At 55.1% G+C, this 18,087-nt stretch overlaps 6 protein-coding genes across 6 annotated transcripts; 3 read left to right on the top strand and 3 right to left on the bottom strand.

The window, feature by feature from the left end:
- Positions 1–172: 172 nt before the first annotated feature.
- Positions 173–1,980, bottom strand: PG997_012721 (uncharacterized protein; the record flags this gene model as incomplete). The annotated part of the gene is given in 2 exon segments (XM_066817035.1): positions 173–1,790; positions 1,808–1,980. 2 exon segments carry the CDS (start codon positions 1,978–1,980, stop codon positions 173–175), a joined length of 1,791 nt encoding a protein of 596 aa, XP_066662727.1.
- Positions 1,981–3,578: 1,598 nt separating this feature from the next.
- PG997_012720 (major facilitator superfamily transporter) lies at positions 3,579–5,085 on the top strand (the record flags this gene model as incomplete). The annotated part of the gene is made up of 3 exons (XM_066817034.1): positions 3,579–3,788; positions 3,848–4,336; positions 4,402–5,085. The coding sequence occupies 3 exons, from the start codon at positions 3,579–3,581 to the stop codon at positions 5,083–5,085; spliced, it is 1,383 nt and encodes a 460-aa protein (XP_066662726.1).
- Positions 5,086–5,908: 823 nt separating this feature from the next.
- PG997_012719 (uncharacterized protein) lies at positions 5,909–7,892 on the top strand (the record flags this gene model as incomplete). Its single annotated transcript, XM_066817033.1, has 7 exons — positions 5,909–6,230; positions 6,306–6,333; positions 6,394–6,449; positions 6,599–6,824; positions 6,901–7,228; positions 7,288–7,632; positions 7,662–7,892. The coding sequence occupies 7 exons, from the start codon at positions 5,909–5,911 to the stop codon at positions 7,890–7,892; spliced, it is 1,536 nt and encodes a 511-aa protein (XP_066662725.1).
- Positions 7,893–8,144: 252 nt separating this feature from the next.
- Positions 8,145–9,868, bottom strand: PG997_012718 (uncharacterized protein; the record flags this gene model as incomplete). The annotated part of the gene is made up of 2 exons (XM_066817032.1): positions 8,145–9,672; positions 9,756–9,868. The coding sequence occupies 2 exons, from the start codon at positions 9,866–9,868 to the stop codon at positions 8,145–8,147; spliced, it is 1,641 nt and encodes a 546-aa protein (XP_066662724.1).
- A 919-nt stretch (positions 9,869–10,787) lies between these two features.
- PG997_012717 (uncharacterized protein) lies at positions 10,788–12,139 on the top strand (the record flags this gene model as incomplete). The annotated part of the gene is made up of 2 exons (XM_066817031.1): positions 10,788–11,025; positions 11,178–12,139. 2 exons carry the CDS (start codon positions 10,788–10,790, stop codon positions 12,137–12,139), a joined length of 1,200 nt encoding a protein of 399 aa, XP_066662723.1.
- Positions 12,140–12,823: 684 nt separating this feature from the next.
- Positions 12,824–14,148, bottom strand: PG997_012716 (uncharacterized protein; the record flags this gene model as incomplete). Its single annotated transcript, XM_066817030.1, has 2 exons — positions 12,824–13,550; positions 13,682–14,148. 2 exons carry the CDS (start codon positions 14,146–14,148, stop codon positions 12,824–12,826), a joined length of 1,194 nt encoding a protein of 397 aa, XP_066662722.1.
- Between the last annotated feature and the right edge of the window lie 3,939 nt (positions 14,149–18,087).

Raw genomic sequence — 18,087 nt, 5'->3', positions numbered from 1 at the left:
ATGCGAATATGTTGCCGTTCCACAAAACCACATCAATTGACTGCTCTGAGCTGTTGTACTAGAGGTCACGTGGTGGTGCATGGGGTATGGTAGCCTTTGGTGGCCCGAATCAACCAAGCTGGTCGAAAATACGGTCGAACGCATCAATCTCATCCGCCGTGTCACGTTCCTCCTAATCCTGACTCGCCGATAGATCGAGATTCTTCTCCCAGAGATTACGTAACAATGTGGTAATGCCCTCATTGTCGTCATCGGCATAGCTTGTGCCACTTAATCCTTCATGGGCAGTCTCGTCTTCAGCTTCGAAGCTCGCGTTGGCGCCATTAGCCCGTATCGTCCTTATAGACTGGGTCCGCCTGGGCGTATCGGGCCGCGATCTCGAGGCTGTCCCGTTCGTGTCAATGAAACTGTGTCGAGCAGAACCCAGCCCTGCTACGCTGGAGGGCTTCTTACTATGCATGGAACCATATGCACCGTTTTGCTTGGGAATATGCTGCGTCCTATCGGCGCCAGGAAGCTGTCGTAGCCGCGTTATGGATCTTGCAATGGGATTTTGGTATCTTCGAACGACGAGGTATTCCATGCCGGTTCGTTCGAGCAATCTACTGATGCGAGGGTCGCGATTGTCGTAGGCACTGCTGCCGACCAAGGGACTGGCGCTTATGGCACTAGCCCCTTTCCCAGCTTGCACGGGTTCCATACTGGAGCTTGCCCGTTGGAGGTTGAGCTTTTGCTGCGTACGCGACTTCTCCGCAGGCGGGGCTCTATAGCCAGACCTCCGAGAGCGAGGTGCCAGCGCACTGTCGTCGTCCACTTCGTTTTCGTCTGCAGCTGCTTGCCGAGGTTCCTTCTGTAGGTTGACCATGGAACGGGGCCGCTTGGTGAGGTCGCCCTGTCTCGCGGACGACGCCTTGGTGGGTGAAAAGTAAGATCCAGTATCGGCATTGACGCCGGAACTGGGACCACTGACAAAACGCGAAGTGAGCTCATCGGCAGCGCTTCCCATCTTAGGAGTACTACCATATGCGACGGATGAGTCTCGGCTGAGGTTAGAATCTGGCGAATTCGTATGTGGTTGAACCCGAGCTGTTTCCGAGGACATCTTGGGCGGTGCGCCGTGAGAAGGCGTGCGCTGCAGTAGTCTGGAGGTCAAGTATTCTTTGTGCTGTAGTCTCTCGCGGTCCGGGGTCGAGGGTCTACCACGTTGCTCTTCCTCGGATATTGCCTCGTGCTGACGACGAGGGGATTTTGAAGTATGTTCCGGACTGGCCGGGGGCTTTGCTGAAGACTGGCCGCTGCCGACGACGGAGCCGCGACGCGAGAGGTACGGGGATGCTGAGCCACTGGCATCTACCCACTCGTTCTCTTCGTCCTGGCCGTCATTGCCGAGGTCGAAATGGACTTGACCCTTTGGACCCTTGAGTTTGTTGACGTCTTTGGTGGACGACGAGCGCTTGATGTTGGCACCGGATTTGGCGCGTTTGCCGACGTCAACGTGGGAGCGATTGCGCTTGATGCTGGTGTGAGAAGCGCTCTTTTTCAGATTGGAAGAAGCCGGCGAGTCTATTCGGGCGAGTCGGACGTCGGAGGTGGTGCGGCGATGGGTAGCAGGTAACATGGGAGGCCGCTCTGGTCGCTCTGGTCGCTCGGTTCGTTCGGGGGATGGGGAAGCGTGGCGGCGGATCTGTTGGGTTAATGAAGAGCTGGGGTGAGTCAGCTTGGCAGCTGGGGCGAGTTGGTGATGGTTCTTGTGTAAGCCTTTTGAGGAGGGCACGCGTGCAGCATGCAACCTGTTTCCACCGCCTACGAGGTGGTGTTTCTTGGGGCGTTGGGGGCGTAGAGCTGGGAGGCTTGGTCGCTGATCTGGGAGTCACTGTCATGAGAGACATGGTGTTGCAGCCCCGGTCGCTTTGATTGGCTACCGTGAGCCGGTTGGCCAGCGGAAGCTGATGTGTCACTGTCTCGATCCTTGTTGACCATAATTGCTTGCTTGCTTGCTTGCTTGCTTGCTTATTCCAACCAAAGTAACCAGCGATCGGGTCCGTCCGACCAGGTTGGTTCAATCCAAGGGCACCCGCAGCCAGCAAAAAAAAAGACTTTGCCTTTCAGCTTTCAGCCCGGCTCGGTCGGGTGCAATGGCAGTTTTGGTACGTACGACGGACGCAGAGAGGTGCCGTGTGTGCGTATGGGATCGGATATGACGTCCTCGGTCCTTGGGGGTTCGAGGTGGGAACGAAAGGGTCGATTCGCACAGCAGGAATGTCTGTAAGCGAGGGACGGGAGCGGACTCCTGATGGCACCAAATCTCGGCAATGCGACACCTGTGGCAGCGCGTCACCGGATTGGAAGTGTTTGTGGTGGGCTCAATACTTCAGCAAGCAATTGAAACGAATGGGATGGATGGATAATCTTGGTCTCGGCTGCCTGCCTGCTCAGTCGGCCGTGTAACGGGGTTTTGCACGCAAGTCAATCAATCCCAGCCAGCCGTGGTAGATCGAGGGGATGCCTGGAAATCGGATGTAGGTAGTATTTGATGCATGCGACGGAAAAGGGCAGGCAACCTTGGGGGCGTTAGGTTACATCAATGTAGGTAGGAGGTCGGAGAGGTTGAGGAAGTATGCCGAGGAAAACGGGTGGGCCAATTAGAGGGCCTGGACACATGCGCCCTGGAAGGGCATTTGAGCATAAATACAATTGATCAATCAATGATTGTACGTAATAATGCAGTGAGTGAGGGTCCCAGTTCAAAGTTATGTAAGTACGTACGTACATAGGAGGTACGTGTACCTAAAGCAAGCACATCAAGTGCACACACACTGTCAGGCTCTCCTGTGCTCATACAGTAACAACATTCCGAAACAAAAACAAGGAATCTATAATTGGCAGAGGCCCCCTGGTTCCGTCAAGTCAAGTCTCAAGATGTTTCTTTACCGAAATACTGGTATTCCTTCTACGGTATAAGCCGGTCATATTATCCGCCTGCCGAGACGAGATCCGCACTCCTCGGCTAGTTAGAACTGCCACCTAACCTACCGCGCCTCTGCTCTTCTTCCCATCCGGGGAATCTGGAGTTTGGAAACCCGCTGCAAATAGATTCCATGATTGACTGATCATGGAATCTACATTTACATAATAGTATACTGTGCCTATTGGGGAGTATACCCGTCCTTTACGATACAACAGTTATACACAATATACCTACGTATTCAATACATCAGCAGCCGTCGTGACTGCAAGTGGGTTACGGAACTTCAAGAGCGGCCCCTGCCCATTTCTCCAACACCATTCGTCGCATCAGAGCATGCTCGTCCCTCCGTACTTCTCCAACCTACGTCGCACTCCGGGTAATTGAAACGAACAAGTGTTCAGTCTGCTTTTCGCCATATATTCGTGGCGGTGGTGATTTCCCTGCCCGCCCGATGAACTGGGTATTTCTACCATGCTCATCCGTCTGCCTGTCTCTCGACATGTGTGTGTGTGTGTTTGTGTATGTGTACCGCGGATGAACCAGCCTCCCTGACACATGCGAATTACTCCTGCAGCCGCCTAGTAGCACCAACCACGACCCCTTCGGCACCATGGTTGACTATCAGACCAACTTCTTTGCCCTGGCCGTCACCTGCGTGGCTCTCCTGGTGAGCCAGCCAACCCGGACGAGCGAGCTGCAGAAGCAGCGGGACGACAAGAAGTCCGACGATGCCAAACCAACGGAATCACCGGACGCTAAACACCCACAGCGGGACTTCTACTGGGCGTATGCATTGGCCATGGGTGCAGACTGGCTTCAGGTAAACTTGACTTGCCATCTACACATCTTGACTCGGCGGGAGACTGATCATGCGAACAGGGTCCTTATCTCTACAGCCTCTACCAGGATGAGCACGGGCTGTCTACCGGACTGGTTTCGGGCTTGTTCACCACCGGCTTCCTGTCAGGCGCCGTGAGCGGCTTTTTCGTGGGATCTCTGGCCGACAAGTACGGCCGCAAGATGAGCTGCGTGCTGTTCTGCGTCCTCTACGCCCTCTCGTGCTTCTTGACCATGGTGCCGGCAGTGCCCTTGCTGTTCCTCGGCCGCGTGTTGGGCGGCATCAGCACCAGCATTCTCTTCAGCAGCTTCGACAGCTGGATGGTCACCGACTTCAAGAAGCGGAAGCTCGTCGAGAAAGGCTGCGACCTGTCGCGCACCTACGGCACCATGGGTACCATCAACAGCCTGGTGGCCATGGCGAGCGGCGTGGCCAGCGAGGGCCTGGTGAGGCTGACGGGGACCAAGAAATCCCCCTTCATTGCCAGCGCCGCTCTTCTGTGGATGGCCATGCAGACAATATGGTGCTGGGTGCGTCCGCCCGAACTCAATATCCGAGGCAACTTTCCGCCGTTCATTGCTAACTCGAGCGCCAGGACGAAAACTACGGCCATGCATCCGAGCACACAAGGGATGAGAAAAAGAAGAATAAGAAGGATGATGGTGATGATGATGTGAGGAGTAACGACATGCCACTACAGCCCAGCTTGGCTTCGGTCTTGAGGCGCCCGGCGGTCTTGGCGCTGGTCTTAGCAACTACCATGTTCGAAGGGGCCATGTATCTGTTCGTGTTTTGCTGGGTGCCTGCTCTGCAGGCTGTGAAGAAGACGGAAGGAGAGCTGCCATACGGCCTCATTTTCTCCTCTTACATGGCGTCAGTCATGGCGGCGTCGCTGACATTCAACCTCATCATGCAGCGGCGGCTACTGAAGTACTCGCGGCTGCTGGTAGGGCTGCTGGTCATGGCCAACTTTGTCTTCGTCAAGCTCTGCGGCCCGCGAGACGAGTCTGTGACGTTCTGGCTCTTCTGCGTCTTCGAGGCCTGCGTCGGCTTCTACTGGCCCTGCATTGGCTACCTGAAGGGCCGGATGATTGACGACGGGAACCGCTCCAAGGTGTATAGCATGATGCGGATCCCGCTGAATATCTTTGTGGTGGTCTCGCTCGTGATGACGAGAGAGAGTGACGGGTTCATGCGCGTCTTCTCCATCTGCTCGGTATGCCTCACAGCCGCCTTCGGGGCTGTCTGGGCCAGCACACTCACCGAAGCGGTACCCTAGTGTATCTCGAGATAGCCAGTGCTAGATGTTGCATCGCGTCGAAGGCTGCTGGTGAGAGTTCCAGCTAGCCTGCAACTTCCTTATTCCAATACGACGTTATTGGGCCGCGGCAACGTGGGCCCCAGTAGAGGCAGTCCCGTGTCACCTTGATATCACGGGATACTTGCAAGATGCGAGGAACAGGGGTGTACGCGCAACTCGGATAAGGAATTGGCCTCGGTTAGATTGATTTAATATATCTTGGTGTCGCTGAAGATGTTGCGGGGTAGGTAGGTAGGTAGCTACTATGTATGGAATCTGCAAAGTCCCATGACTGGTAAGCCATGCATCGTCATAACATAGGCTGCCTGCAAGTCGGGTTCCGTTCCGAGTGCCTCCCTCGACCTGAAAACAGCCCAAGTGATCCTCGGAACCCGGTGTCCAGCCCGACCGCTGGTCGGAACGTTTGGGGTCATTGGCATGGTCAGCACCCCGCGTAAGAGAAAGCTTGAATCCTTAGCTATTGAACGTAGTAGGAGACCCCTGTACCCATGGCTGATGACGACCATGTTACCCAGATATCTCTCATGCTCCCTCGGGTAGTTGCAACGGCAGATCTCCCCAGTCCTATCGAGACTGCCTGATCAGTCGACTCTACTACGTGGTCTGAGTTTCTCTGGGAAACGCCCCGGCTTTCGGGGTTCGCGACCTGACCCAAGCTTGGGGTGAACTGCATAAGTGTAGTAGAGATAGATGCCGTCCCTCGACTAATTGCGAATAATTCCCTTTGACTCCCCATCCACGACTGCACTGCATCTCGCGCGGGAAGCTTGGGTGAGGAACCATGTTGCCCGAGGGGAACAAGTACGCAAACGCCAACGAGCCGCCGGCAGCTCACCTCGATCACTCCGATGTGAGAATGGCCTCTTCCGGCGTCCGCGGCGACATCCACGAGTATAAAGAAGACGAAGGCTACGATGTCGATGTCGAAGACGCCGCCGTTAGCGACAGAACAGTCAAGCTCGCCAAAGACGGCCACACGAGACTGATTCCTCAGCCGAGCAGCGACGCCCACGACCCCTTGAACTGGCCGTGGCGCAAGAAGCACATGATCTTATTCATTGTTGCCTTTTCCGCTTTGCTACCCGACTACGGATCCGCAACCGGTTAGTTTTCCTCTCGAGCCGGACCACCTCCGGTGCCGGAATCACCTGGACGTTGTTGATTTGAGTGCTTTACAGGCGCTGTCACATTGCTGCCCCAATCCAAGTACGTATATCGAAGGCAGAGGCCGGTTTGTTTATTGTGCCGGCACTAATACGAGGCCAGGGAGTGGAACATGACCGAGGATGAGGTCAACCACTCGCAAGTTGGCAACGTTTTCAGTGAGTAGCATCACTGCCGTCCTGCCTGTATTTCTCGCTCGCCCTGCTAACCGTGAACCCCCTCCACAGTGCTTGGAGCCGGCGGTATTTTCAGTAGGTCTACTGATCAATGAGGCACATACGGAGGCGCAGCTGACAGAGCCTCTTAGCCGTGATACTGAGTGCATACTTCGGCCGCCTTCCGGTTATGTTCTACTTCCTAGTGGTCGCCCTGGCCACGGCAATCTGGTGCGCGGCCGCCACGACTTTCGACTCCTTCATGGCCGCGCGAATCTTGAACGGCTTCTTCTCGACCATCTCGCAGGGAGGAGGCTTGATGTTCATCCAGGATATGTTCTTCTTCCACGAGAGGGCGAGAAAGATCAATCTCTGGGCGTACGTCCTTCCAAAAATTGCCGCCGTCCTACTTGGCGCCAACTGGCTGACACAATCTTGTTTCCTTTCTTTCTAGGTCCTTCTTTGTCATCAGCCCCTATCTAGGCCCTCTCCTTGCGGCATTCATGGCAGCTGCGAAACCGTGGCCGGTTCCCTTCTGTGTTTACGCGGTGGAAACCGGTCTCGCTCTGATTCTCACCGTCCTATTCGTCGAGGAGACATTCTACGACAGACGCGCCCCTGAGACAGAGCAGCCGCCACGTGGAACTCGGGTCGGTCGCCTGTTGGGTATTGCGCAGTACAAGACGAGACACGTCCGAAACAGCTTCGCCGAAGCCTGCATGCGCTCTGTGAAGGTTGCAATCAAACCGACCGTGGCGATCTCTTGCATTTACTATTTACTAGTAAGCTGACCGAGGTTCCCCCGTTCTTGTTTACACCCAGCTCACTAGTCTTTCTCTAGACATTTGCGTGGGTCGTGGGCATCAACACCACGCTTTCCATTTTCCTCGGTCCTGTCTACGGCTTCGGCTTGAAGCAGATTGGCTTCTTCTACTTCACTCCTGTCACCGCCGTCATCTTGGGCGAACTCGCCGGCCATTTCCTCCACGACTTCCTCGCCAAGCAGTACATTAGGACACACAAGGGCCACTTCGAGCCCGAGGTGCGCCTGCGAGCCATCATTGTAGCTTTGCCGTTCATGCTGGTTGGCTTGGTTCTGCTCGGGCAGTCCTTACAGAACCAATGGCACTATATGGCCGCCTCCATCGCGTGGGGGCTTTATGTCTTCGGTGTCATGATCACCACCGTGGCCATATCGTCGTATAACCTCGACAGCTACCCCGAGGCATCGGGGAGGTCTCCGCATGGGTCAACATGGCCCGAACACTAGGAGGCTTCATTATCAGCTATTTCCAGGTGAGATGGGCCCACGCTCGCGGCACCAAAGAGAGTTTCGGAGTTCAAGCTGCCATATGTGGTGGTGCATTCTTGCTGGTCCTGCTGCTAATGTGGAAGGGAAGGGGTATGAGGATCTGGGCTGGACCACTGAACTTCGTCACGGCGTAAGAATGTACCAGGCTCCAAGGGAAGCGATGAAACTATTTGCTACTGGTCGGCTCATGAATTTAGAGTCACACTTCACCTAAATATATTTGGTACATGGGTGGCCAATAGTCATATATAACCCGAGTCTCTCTGTCACTCGAAAGCACCTGCGTTTCCAGCAGTCCCATAGTCCAATTCGATTCGATTACCGAATAAGTATTTCTTTTAGACTCCAAACGCCACGGGGTATTAGTGTACTGTATCGTATCCCCGTTATGATTCCTTCCGCCGTAAAGCTAGAATATTAGCCAGCTTCAGATTTCCCTTTGCGCCCCATCCTGACGGGCCGCTCTCAACTTCGGGTCGTACCGACATGTACCAACCCCAGGCTCGACGATCCAGCTCGGATGCGCTCAAGTGGCCGGCCCAGCTATCGTACAGCATTCGGATAGCTCCTAATAATCGGCTGACATTCTCCTCTTTCTCCGCCTCAAGCGCTTTGGCCGTTTTCTTCTTAGGGGTAGGATTCTCCTCATCCCCTTCCACGCGCTGCGCAAAGCTCTTTAGGAGGTAAGCTCTGGCGGATTCAGGGCGATGGACCGGCATTCCTACCACACTCGCCGAGTATGACCGTGTCGACGATGTCGCCGTATTCGTCTTGCTTCTCATAGCTTCGAGGTCAAGGCCCCAGACTGCTTCGCCGCTTATGCTCGCCTGCTCGCCAGTCGCCCTCAACCTCTCGGCCAGCGCTTCTTTGAGGCACGTACGTATAATGCGCCATCGATCGGGTCCTAACATGGTCCCGCCGTACCACCTCGTCATCACGACCAACGTATCAATGGTATTAGTTTCGCGCATAATCTTGAGCATGAAGTCGCCAGAACCCCCTTCCCCGTCATCAAAGGAGTCCTCTCTGATGACATGAGAACCAAACATGTCTGGCTTCTTGACCCGATACGCCCAGGCGTTGTGGTCAGCACTTCGAAGATTTGGGATGGCGGTGAACAGAGTTTGCAGACTAGCTTGTCTTTGCGACAATGTTGCGAGCTTAGTGGCTCGGACGATGAACGTGGAGTCCCTTGACATGATTGGAGAACTTGCGGACCAAGTTTGCGAGATCTGGTCGACCGTGATATTCTTCCCCGGGCCGCTGCTCTGCGACTCGCCGGCTACCGCTGTAGCCAATGATGCAATACTTGGGGGGTTTTCCGTCTTCACCTCCGATCCGGCTTCCCCATCCCCTTTCCATTCGTATCCGCCTCGCTTCAGCACCGTGACCTCCCGGCCCATGATTTGCACTCGCGGCTGCCCGTGCCCCCAACCTTCTTGATCGGCACTGGGGCCCTTTTCGATACCTATGGAGACGGCCTTGCCACGAGAGTTGGCACTGACCACAGCCTGCGCCAGGCTCAGCCGACTTGACGGTGGCTGCTCGGGCATGGTGTAGCGTAGCAGTTCGGCCGCGAAAGCCAACACCAAGGGCGCGCGATTCGTCAACAAGGTTGTCGCACTGATGGCATGCTCGTCTGTCTCGACAGGAAGAGCAAGAGAGGCCTCGAAATCGGCTGGTGATAAAGGGGTGGGCCCATCTTGATATGACGCGTCTGGGTCGGCCTTCGTGCGCTTGTTGGCGCCGTCGATGGTTTGAGCCAGTAACTCGGCGCCAGCGCGCTTGCTCCCGGCGGAAACAGCAGGGTTCTTGAGGCGGGCTTTGCAGGCATTGTGCAGTTGTCGGGCGGCTTTCGGATCGGGGATGGCGGATTCGATGGTGGGGAGCGTTGCTTCTGCAATGTCTTTGATGCTATGGAACGAGGCGGTGTCAGGCTCTAGCATGGATTGCGGTTCCGGCGATCCTACGGTTCAGGTGTAGAGGGCTGTATCTACCTGCGAAGGTTCTGGGCCTGCAAGGCCTTGACCCGCATCATGGCGTCTTTGATAGGGACCTTGGCTACTGTCATGAGCCTCAGTAGCTCTTGCAGATCCTGTTGCGATGCCATTATGGATTTCCGACACAACAGACAGCTCGTTCAAATAGATGGGCGACGCCGGCACTCCAGGGTTGTGGCTGTAGTTGCGGCATCAGATAGGAGAACGCGTTCAGGCGTTGGAGTCGCGTCCTGTTCAGGGTCTGTCTGGACTCTGGAGTGCGTCATCGGAAGCTGCAGGGAGGCGGATGGATGGAGCTTCTTTTCCCCGCAGAAGTTTTGCCGTAGGCAGCAAGTAGGTACCTTTGATGGTTGATGTATAGGTACCTAAAGTAGCCTAACGGACAGAGAAATGGAGCATTGATGCGTCTGGCGTCTGGTGCACTGATCAATATGATGCATTGCCAGCTAACGCTGACCGGAGAGCATCAATCTTGGAATTTGATCGATCAATCAATCAATTGATTGATCAATCGACGGGCTGCGGGCTTCAGTTCAATTGGACCCACATGGGCACTCCCCGAAAACCTGTCACCGAAGCGATGGCACGGAACGCAACCAACCCAACCCCGGGCCAGTCTCCCCCAACGACCTGCATCAACATCATCACCTGCCCATATGGGACGAGTCACGACAAGAAACGAGACCTTGCGGAGACGGACTCTGGCCCATTTGAAATCAGACTTGGAACCGTCATCGGCACTCTTGCTTGTGCATCGGTTTTGCTCACCAACTGTCCGATAGGGGACGTTGCAGCCGCCAACACCACCAGCTCGGCTGTGAAGGGAGGGGCACACAGGTCCCCCGGTCAGGACTCATTTGCAGGCGGGCTCGGGCCCTGTTTCTCGTCGATTGATTCTAGCAGGCCAAAGCCTGCCCGGGGAATAGGGAGGGGGTGCGCGGAAAGAGGACCGACAGACTGACAGTCACCATGTCAAATGTCCATGCGCATCGTGCTTTTATGGGGGCCCCCGTGAGTCGGCCAACGAGCATGCCATCTATGGTGGCTCGATTATCCAAGGTTGGCCACGCATCCTCGCCATCGCCGCTGCAGCTGCGCTTCTGGAGACGGGCAGCCTCATCGTCGTCGTCGGGGAAGAAGAACAGCCATAAGCCGCTCCCCCTATCGTGCAGGCAGCTCCACGCAGCCCCCATCGTCGTCGTCACAAGCAACCGCGGCTTCGGAGAGCCTCTTTCAGAAGCAACCGAGCTCGGCGACGCCCCAGCCTGTAAACCAGCTCTTCCGCGCGCGCTGGCTGGGCCTGTTTGGCGCTGGCGCCGCCGCGCTCTGCCTCGGCACCTTCACGGCATCCTTCTGGATTGCCAACTCGGGCGAGGCCCCCCCACTACGTCACGGGCCGCGAGCCGGTGGTGCCGACAGGGCGCCCGGCCATCGAGTCGCCCGTCGAGTTCGACCAGCACCTCGACCGGTCCGAGTGGCGCTTCGGCATCACCAAGCTGCGACGGCACCTCGCGGCCGAGGCGACGGGTCACGTCCTCGAGGTCGCCATGGGCACGGGGCGCAACATGGAGTTCTACGACTGGGACGCCGTGACGGCAGACTACGTTCCCGCGGGGGAGCGCAACCGCTCCAAGCTCGCCAAGACCGGCTGGGGTACCAAGGGAAACATCACGGACCTCCCGGAGATGGAATCCTTTACTGGCGTGGACATCAGCACGGCCATGCTGGACATTGGCCTGCAACGCCTTCGTCAGGTCGTCCCACATGGCGCCATGGAGGACGTGCTGCCGAAACAGCCGAGCTTTGAGCAACTGGCACGACCAGGAGCGGGCGCTGGCAGCGGCACCGGCGTCCAGCTCCTGTGTGGCAAGGTACGCATCGTGCAGGGCGATGCGCAATCTCCGCTTCCAACACCGCCCAAGAGCGTCGACAAGTACGACACGGTGATCCAGACGTTTGGGCTCTGTAGCGTGCGCGACCCGACGCTGTTGATCCACAACATGGCCGCCGTCGTGAAACCCGAGACGGGCCGCATAATCCTGCTCGAGCACGGCCGCAGTTGGTGGGAACTCATCAACGGCTTGCTCGACCGCAGCGCCAAGGGCCATTTCGAGCGCTTCGGGTGCTGGTGGAACCGCGACATCGAGGACATCGTCGAGGTGGCAAAGAGCAGAATCCCCGGCCTCGAGGTAGTCGAGTTTCAGCGACCCGGCTGGGCTACTTTTGGAACCCATGTTTGGGTTGAGCTGCGGGTACGAGACATGAAGCCCAAGGGCGGCCAGGGCACGGGAGCGGAAGAACCCAGGAGTGGTTGGCTTCGCTCCTTAGGTTCATCGTGGTTAAGTGTCTCAACCCCCAAGAATGGAGAGAAGAAGGATTAGGTAGATGGTATCAAAACAGCCAAGATATTATTTTCATACATGCATGCCAAAAATAGGCAGCAATTCATTCGCAGTCATATCAAAAACGCTCGCCTATGCTAAGGGTCGGACACGATGCATAATTTGGAGTTCATGGGAATGAAGGGGGAATTTTCTTTTCAGATTTTGGTGTCGTGGCAACTTTTCCATGCCCAGGGCCACACAGATGTGCGTTTTTTTCCTTCTTCTAAAGCTCTATCGAGTATGCAACGGCATCTCAGTCAGGCTCTAAATGTACAGAAGTCGTCTATCATGAACAACCGATAACTCTCTTCTTCCCGTCTTTCGTCCTGCGCCAAGTGCACAATATTCCATGTCCACTGCGTTTTCAACGTCGACCAGGGAGGCAACACAGGTCTATCCCAGCCTGCGTTGCCACGAAACCTATATGCCGTATGCGTCTCTGCTCTAACAAGAGACATAGCCATCTCAACCGAGTGACCACAGAAGCCCCAGATCAATAATGATCAACAAATGTCCAACATGCCAGCTGTAAAATATCAGACAAATACGCCGCCAACACCAGTACCCAGAAACCAATCCGTTTTTTGGTTTGCTCCGCATCACCAACTCCAAATTGCACGCCATCTTACAAAATAAACCAGCATGCCTTCATGGCCAAAGTAAATCATCGAAACATTATCTTTAAAAGTCGTTGAGCAAGCCGTCCAGCTCGTCCAGCTCGACTGTTTCAGGACTCCTGTCCCAATCTAGCATGGCATCCAGCTTATGCCAGTTCTCTGCCTCGTCCTTTTTCGGTGGCACCACGAAGCTGGGGCGCATTGCCGGGCTCGTCATGAAGGCCACGTGCGGCAGCAGGCTCGGAGCCAGGCTGAGCCCTTTTGTTTCGCCGCCAAACAGTTGCTCGTGTTGCATCCCGTCGTCTAGCCTGAGGCTCTCGGCCGGGCCAGATGAAAGGAAGCCTCCGCTCAGTTTCCGCTTCTGCAAGCCGTCGGCCGTCTCGGTGAATTCCTTCTCGTCCTTCTCCAGTGGGGGCTCATCAATCTTCGAATTGCGCGACATGGAGGTCATTCGACGGTGTCGCTGGGACATGGAGACGGAGCCCATAGGCGTTCCCGGCATGGGCATATCATCCTCCATTTCGTCAAACTCGGGCGACGATAAATCAATCTCGGGCGAAAGACTGAGCTCTCGTCTCCGGTCGGCATCGGCACTCTCCGCATCCTCCGAAGTCGAGGATGAGCTCGACAGAGAAGGCGTGACGACGGCGCGCTGGGCCAGTTGCGCAGAGGATGGATCCGGCAAAGGCTGGTGGGGGCAGACGGTCAGGTAGAAATATGTGCGTCGCGGGTGAACCGTCTCGAGCTCCTTGGCCAAGGGGCAGGGGAGCAATGGCCGACCAACAGGAGCGCTTCAGGTAGGATGAAAGACGAGAGGAGATAATGGCACACGGATTGGCGGATCTGATGGAGGGAGATGGGTTAGTTTACGCGTTTCGAGCATGGACGGGATTGGCAGCACTGTGGCGAGGCGCAAACTTACTGTTGGACGATTTTGACCTGGCCCATCAAAACATTGGCCAGCTCTTTGACCAGATGGGGGCGGTTGCGCGTCTGCTGCAACTGCACAATAACAGCCTCGACTATGTCATCGTTGATCCCCTCCAAATCGATCTTCCTCATCTCTCCAAGATCGTCAGCCTCCTCAATCGACATGTGCAGGGCGGGTGACGGAGGCGGCGTCGCGCGCGCCGCCCTGGCGGCCGAGGTTTTTGAGGATGCAGCCGACGGCGGTGCTGTTGTCGAGGCATCCGGGCCATGTGACCTCTTCACTTTCTTGCTGGGGCGCGATTGAGTGTTGTCGTCTGAAGGGGATGGCCTGGTTAAGGATGTGGTAGACTTGGGAGACATATTGGGCGATTGCTTGTTGCTATGGCGAGGGTGGGACGAAGGAATATGGATTCCGAGCGAAGGCAGCGACAGCGACTTGCGACGAGTATTATAGGGCATGTTGGCGGCGGTTTCGAAAGCAGTCACAGGGTTGGGACTTTTTATTTTTGTTCTTGGCCGAGATGGGAGAGTGCAAGGGGTCTGTCTTGGGGTTTGTTTAGGAGGGGGTGATGCGATGTGATGTACCGTTGACCAGGAACGGGAAACACAGGCGGCGCGGCCCAAACAAAGTATGAACGGACGGAGGGGGGGATTAGGGAAACACGGGACGATGATGTGAACTGGATCCAACACGGACAACACAGCAGCACATGCGCAACGAGAATAGTAGTAATAGTAGTGGTTAATAGTTGGCAAGGGTAATAGTACAACAACACACAGGACAAGAGGCGGTGGAGGAGGAAGATGGATGCAGGTATGTGCAGCAGCAGAGCAGTGCAGGAATGAAGGTGGAGGGCTGGTCTGGGGGGTGGGATGGATGGGATTGCTGAATCGTACCGTAGTGGCCGACAGAATAGACGGATGGTGATGTGTTGGAAGGGGGGGAGGGGATGGGATGGGAGGGGATGGGTGGCGGCGAGAAGGCGCTCAGGCGTTTGTTTGTATGTTTTGTATGTTTTGTATGTAGTGATGTATTGTATTGTATGCAAATGGGACAAATCGCAGGAGACGCGAAGGGATAGAGCAGGCCAAGTAAAAGTACTGTGAGTACGGAGCCGAGTCGACAACAAAAGTCTTCTTCTTGCTCTTCTTTTTTTTCTTCTCCTTCTCTCGGTCCCCTACGACGAAAGACGAAAGACAAAAGACCCCTGGGGCGGCTACGTAAAGTAAAGTGGAAGCGAGATGCGCAGCATGTCCCAGCAAGGACTGTCCTGTACCACCCACTCTCGCTCTTGGTCCAGCCAGTCAGATGCCTGCGAAGTCTTCCCAGTTTACTTCTTTGGGGAGGGAACGGCAAAAGTGCATTGAGCGTGGTGGTGGTGGTGGTGCAGGCAAAAACTGTGTCAGGCTGCCTGTTCGCTCACGCTTTTCCCCTTCTCTTCATTGGTAGGAAGGAGTACCCTGAGGCAGAGGCTTTTTTTTCCCTCGCTTTTTTTTCTCGAAAGCAAAGCAAGCGGCCATCCCTGCTTAGCGGTGCGCTAGCTGCTATACAATTGGGCCTTCCACAATTGCGGTATCATCACTGTGGAATGCCTAGTCTTTTGGCTGCATGTCACCCCCTGGATAGCGCCGCTAAGTACGTACAGCATGTACGAGCTTTACATGCCGGGTGGGGTCCCGGACCAGATGGAAACGATTTGACGAGAAAGAAAAAAAAGAAAGAAAAAAAATCAATGGGCCATTTGACTTGACTGACAGGCTCCCCCAGGAGACCCAGCTGACGAACTCTTCTCTTCCCTGCTGGACAACAAGTGAACGGGTCCAACCAATGTGCTGCCCGTTTTAGGGGTCTCGTTCTTGGCTGAGAATTTAAGTAGGCAATGCTAATTGTAATGTTTTCTTCTATTGGGTTTTATGTACTGTACGCGATCGCCGCCATCAATACGTAATGGGCGGCGCTCCCTCCTCTCCCACTCACTCGGAGGGGCTGGCCTCACTTATATGAGCTACATGTACATTATCTATCTCCATTCTTCGACAAGGGAAGACAGCCACGCCACGAGACGAGACGGAGAGGGGGCAAAGTCGACGAGAAAAAGGCAGCAGTAACAGACAAAGAGAAGAAAAAAGAGCGGTAAGTAAGCCAGCATGCAGGAGGCATGCGACACAAATGAAATGTATAGAAGCCGATGCGTCTGGCGACAGGGATGGAAGACCACCTATCCCAAAAGAGCATCCAGCAGGACCAAATCGGCTGGTGGTTGGGTCTTTTGAGATGCAACTATGGAACGCGAAGCCCCAGCTCGGCCAGCGAATGACAGCCCACGCCGGCCCCTCCACTTGGCCAGAAGCAGAAGTCGGGGGCTGTAACCTGTCTTTCAATGCGAAACTCGATCTGCGCCGCGGCAATCTATAGGTTAGGTACGCACATGCACATGAAGACCAAAAAAAAAAAAAAAAAAAGGCGGCTGGGTCTAGGCGTGTGCTATCCATCTATCTATCTATATATCCATCATCTTCTTGCACTCCCAGCTCGTTCAGCTCTGGCTGACTTTATATGTAGATGTTCTTCATCACCTGTACCGTCCGTCCTACCAATGCCTAACCACTCGTTGTCTAGCAGCTGTTGGGGGGGACTCGCCGAGTAGTCGCGTGGATGCGGAGACAAAAGTAACAGGCATGATGCGGCTAAAAGTTTAGGACGTTGGTATGGAGAACAGTGTGCTTTTCTTTTCGCCCTTGTTCGGGTGATTTCATTATGGGATTCCCATTCAACTGGGCCCATCGGCGAGGACAGGGCGCGAAAAAGGAAAGAGGGACAAAAAAAAGAAAAAAAAAAACCAAAGAGAGAGAGAGGGGAATGTCGGGGAAAAGCGACGGATGCAAACAAACACAAATCAATAACAGCCTGTCGCCGAGGCAGATTCCACCTGTTGTTATTGGGTGATTCTACCTCAGCTTATGGGCACATGAACTGCCGCGGCCGTGCAACCTTTTCAAGACAAGAATACCTACCCAATGGTAAGGAGAAGGAAATGATGTGACAAGACGAATACTCCGACGTGACCGTATGGATATTCGGATAGGCCAAAATGCAAGCAATAGCTCGTCCGCATTGGCATACGTGTATGTCTGCTTCTAGCCCGAGGCAGTAAGAGGCATGTACAGTAGAATACCAGTAGCCTGGCGATGGTATGTCTCACCTACGGGCAAAAGCACCGGCGGAAGACTGCCGCGACGATGCCTACTACTAGGTGTGTGTGTGTGGTGGGTGGAGACGATACATGACGTTGCGATGCCGGGTCTCGCTCGCAAGTCTTTCTTTCTGCTCCGGTCGCTGTGATTGGGCCCGCGGTGGCTGGGCGGGAACACCGACAGAGGTTCCCACTCTTGGGATCTCGCTCGGAGCTGGCTTTTGCGTTGCCAGCCCGCTGCTCTCGGTATAGATGATTCGACCGAGCTCTGGGTCAGGGTCGACTCGACTATATTGTATATATATTCTTATATTTTCCCCTGTATCATATCGTTATACAAGCTGACGCTGGGTGGAGGGATTTGGCAGCACACGTAGGTGAATAGAGTCAGTTCCAATTCAGTTCCAATTCAGACACCAATAAGTCAGACTTATTGGATGACTTACTATCCACCAATCGGATCACTAGATCAAAGTCCAAATACCCCAGAGCTATGCCTTCTTTTGTTTCTTCTCCTTTCTCCCCCACCAACTCGAGCGAACGAAGAACGTAGGCTTGGTCTAGATGGATGACGGCACATTGTTTACATCGCCAGCTACCCTGTTGCTAAGTTGGCAATTGTTTGGGGGCAGCAAACAAGTTTGCATCGAAACCCGAGCTGCTTCGGCTTCATATCCGACCACCCTCCGCGTTGAAGCACAGCGAAGTGCCACGCTTTCGGTAGGCAACTACGGATATACTCAGTCCCTCTCAAAGCCCCCTTATTTTGCAGCACCCGGCAACCAGGAGCCCGCGCTACGTTAGGGGAGAAAAGGCCTCATGAGCTGACTGCCATGTGGCAAGGCGCTCTTAAGCCCCCTTGTAGCCTTGGTCTGTTCAGCCCTTCAAGCCTCAGCAGCCGGACTTGTCCGCTAACCGGTCCGTCTGTGGCCCGATGTCTGTTCGTCTCGGCGCCGTCGCTGACTCCGGTCATGGCCTGTGCGTGACTTTATTTCTGACAATGGGCATGGACGCTGCCCTCGCTGTCCCATGCTGTTTGCTGTATGCCAATTCCTTCGGTTCGTTGGGTGCTTGACTTGGATCTACCAAGATGATGGGCTTGCTCGTATATGATGCGAGCCTTGGAATTGCTCACGCATTGAGGCATCGGGTTTCAAAGCTACAGCAGCAAGAGATCCGATCAATCAAATCCCTATTCTGAGCT

The sequence above is a fragment of the Apiospora hydei genome (assembly GCF_038363865.1).
Source record: "Apiospora hydei strain CBS 114990 chromosome Unknown utg000009l_segment0_segment0, whole genome shotgun sequence".
Lineage (NCBI taxonomy): Eukaryota > Fungi > Ascomycota > Sordariomycetes > Amphisphaeriales > Apiosporaceae > Apiospora > Apiospora hydei.
Note: the sequence above shows the minus strand (reverse complement) of the source record. Positions and strands in the feature narration are given on the sequence as shown.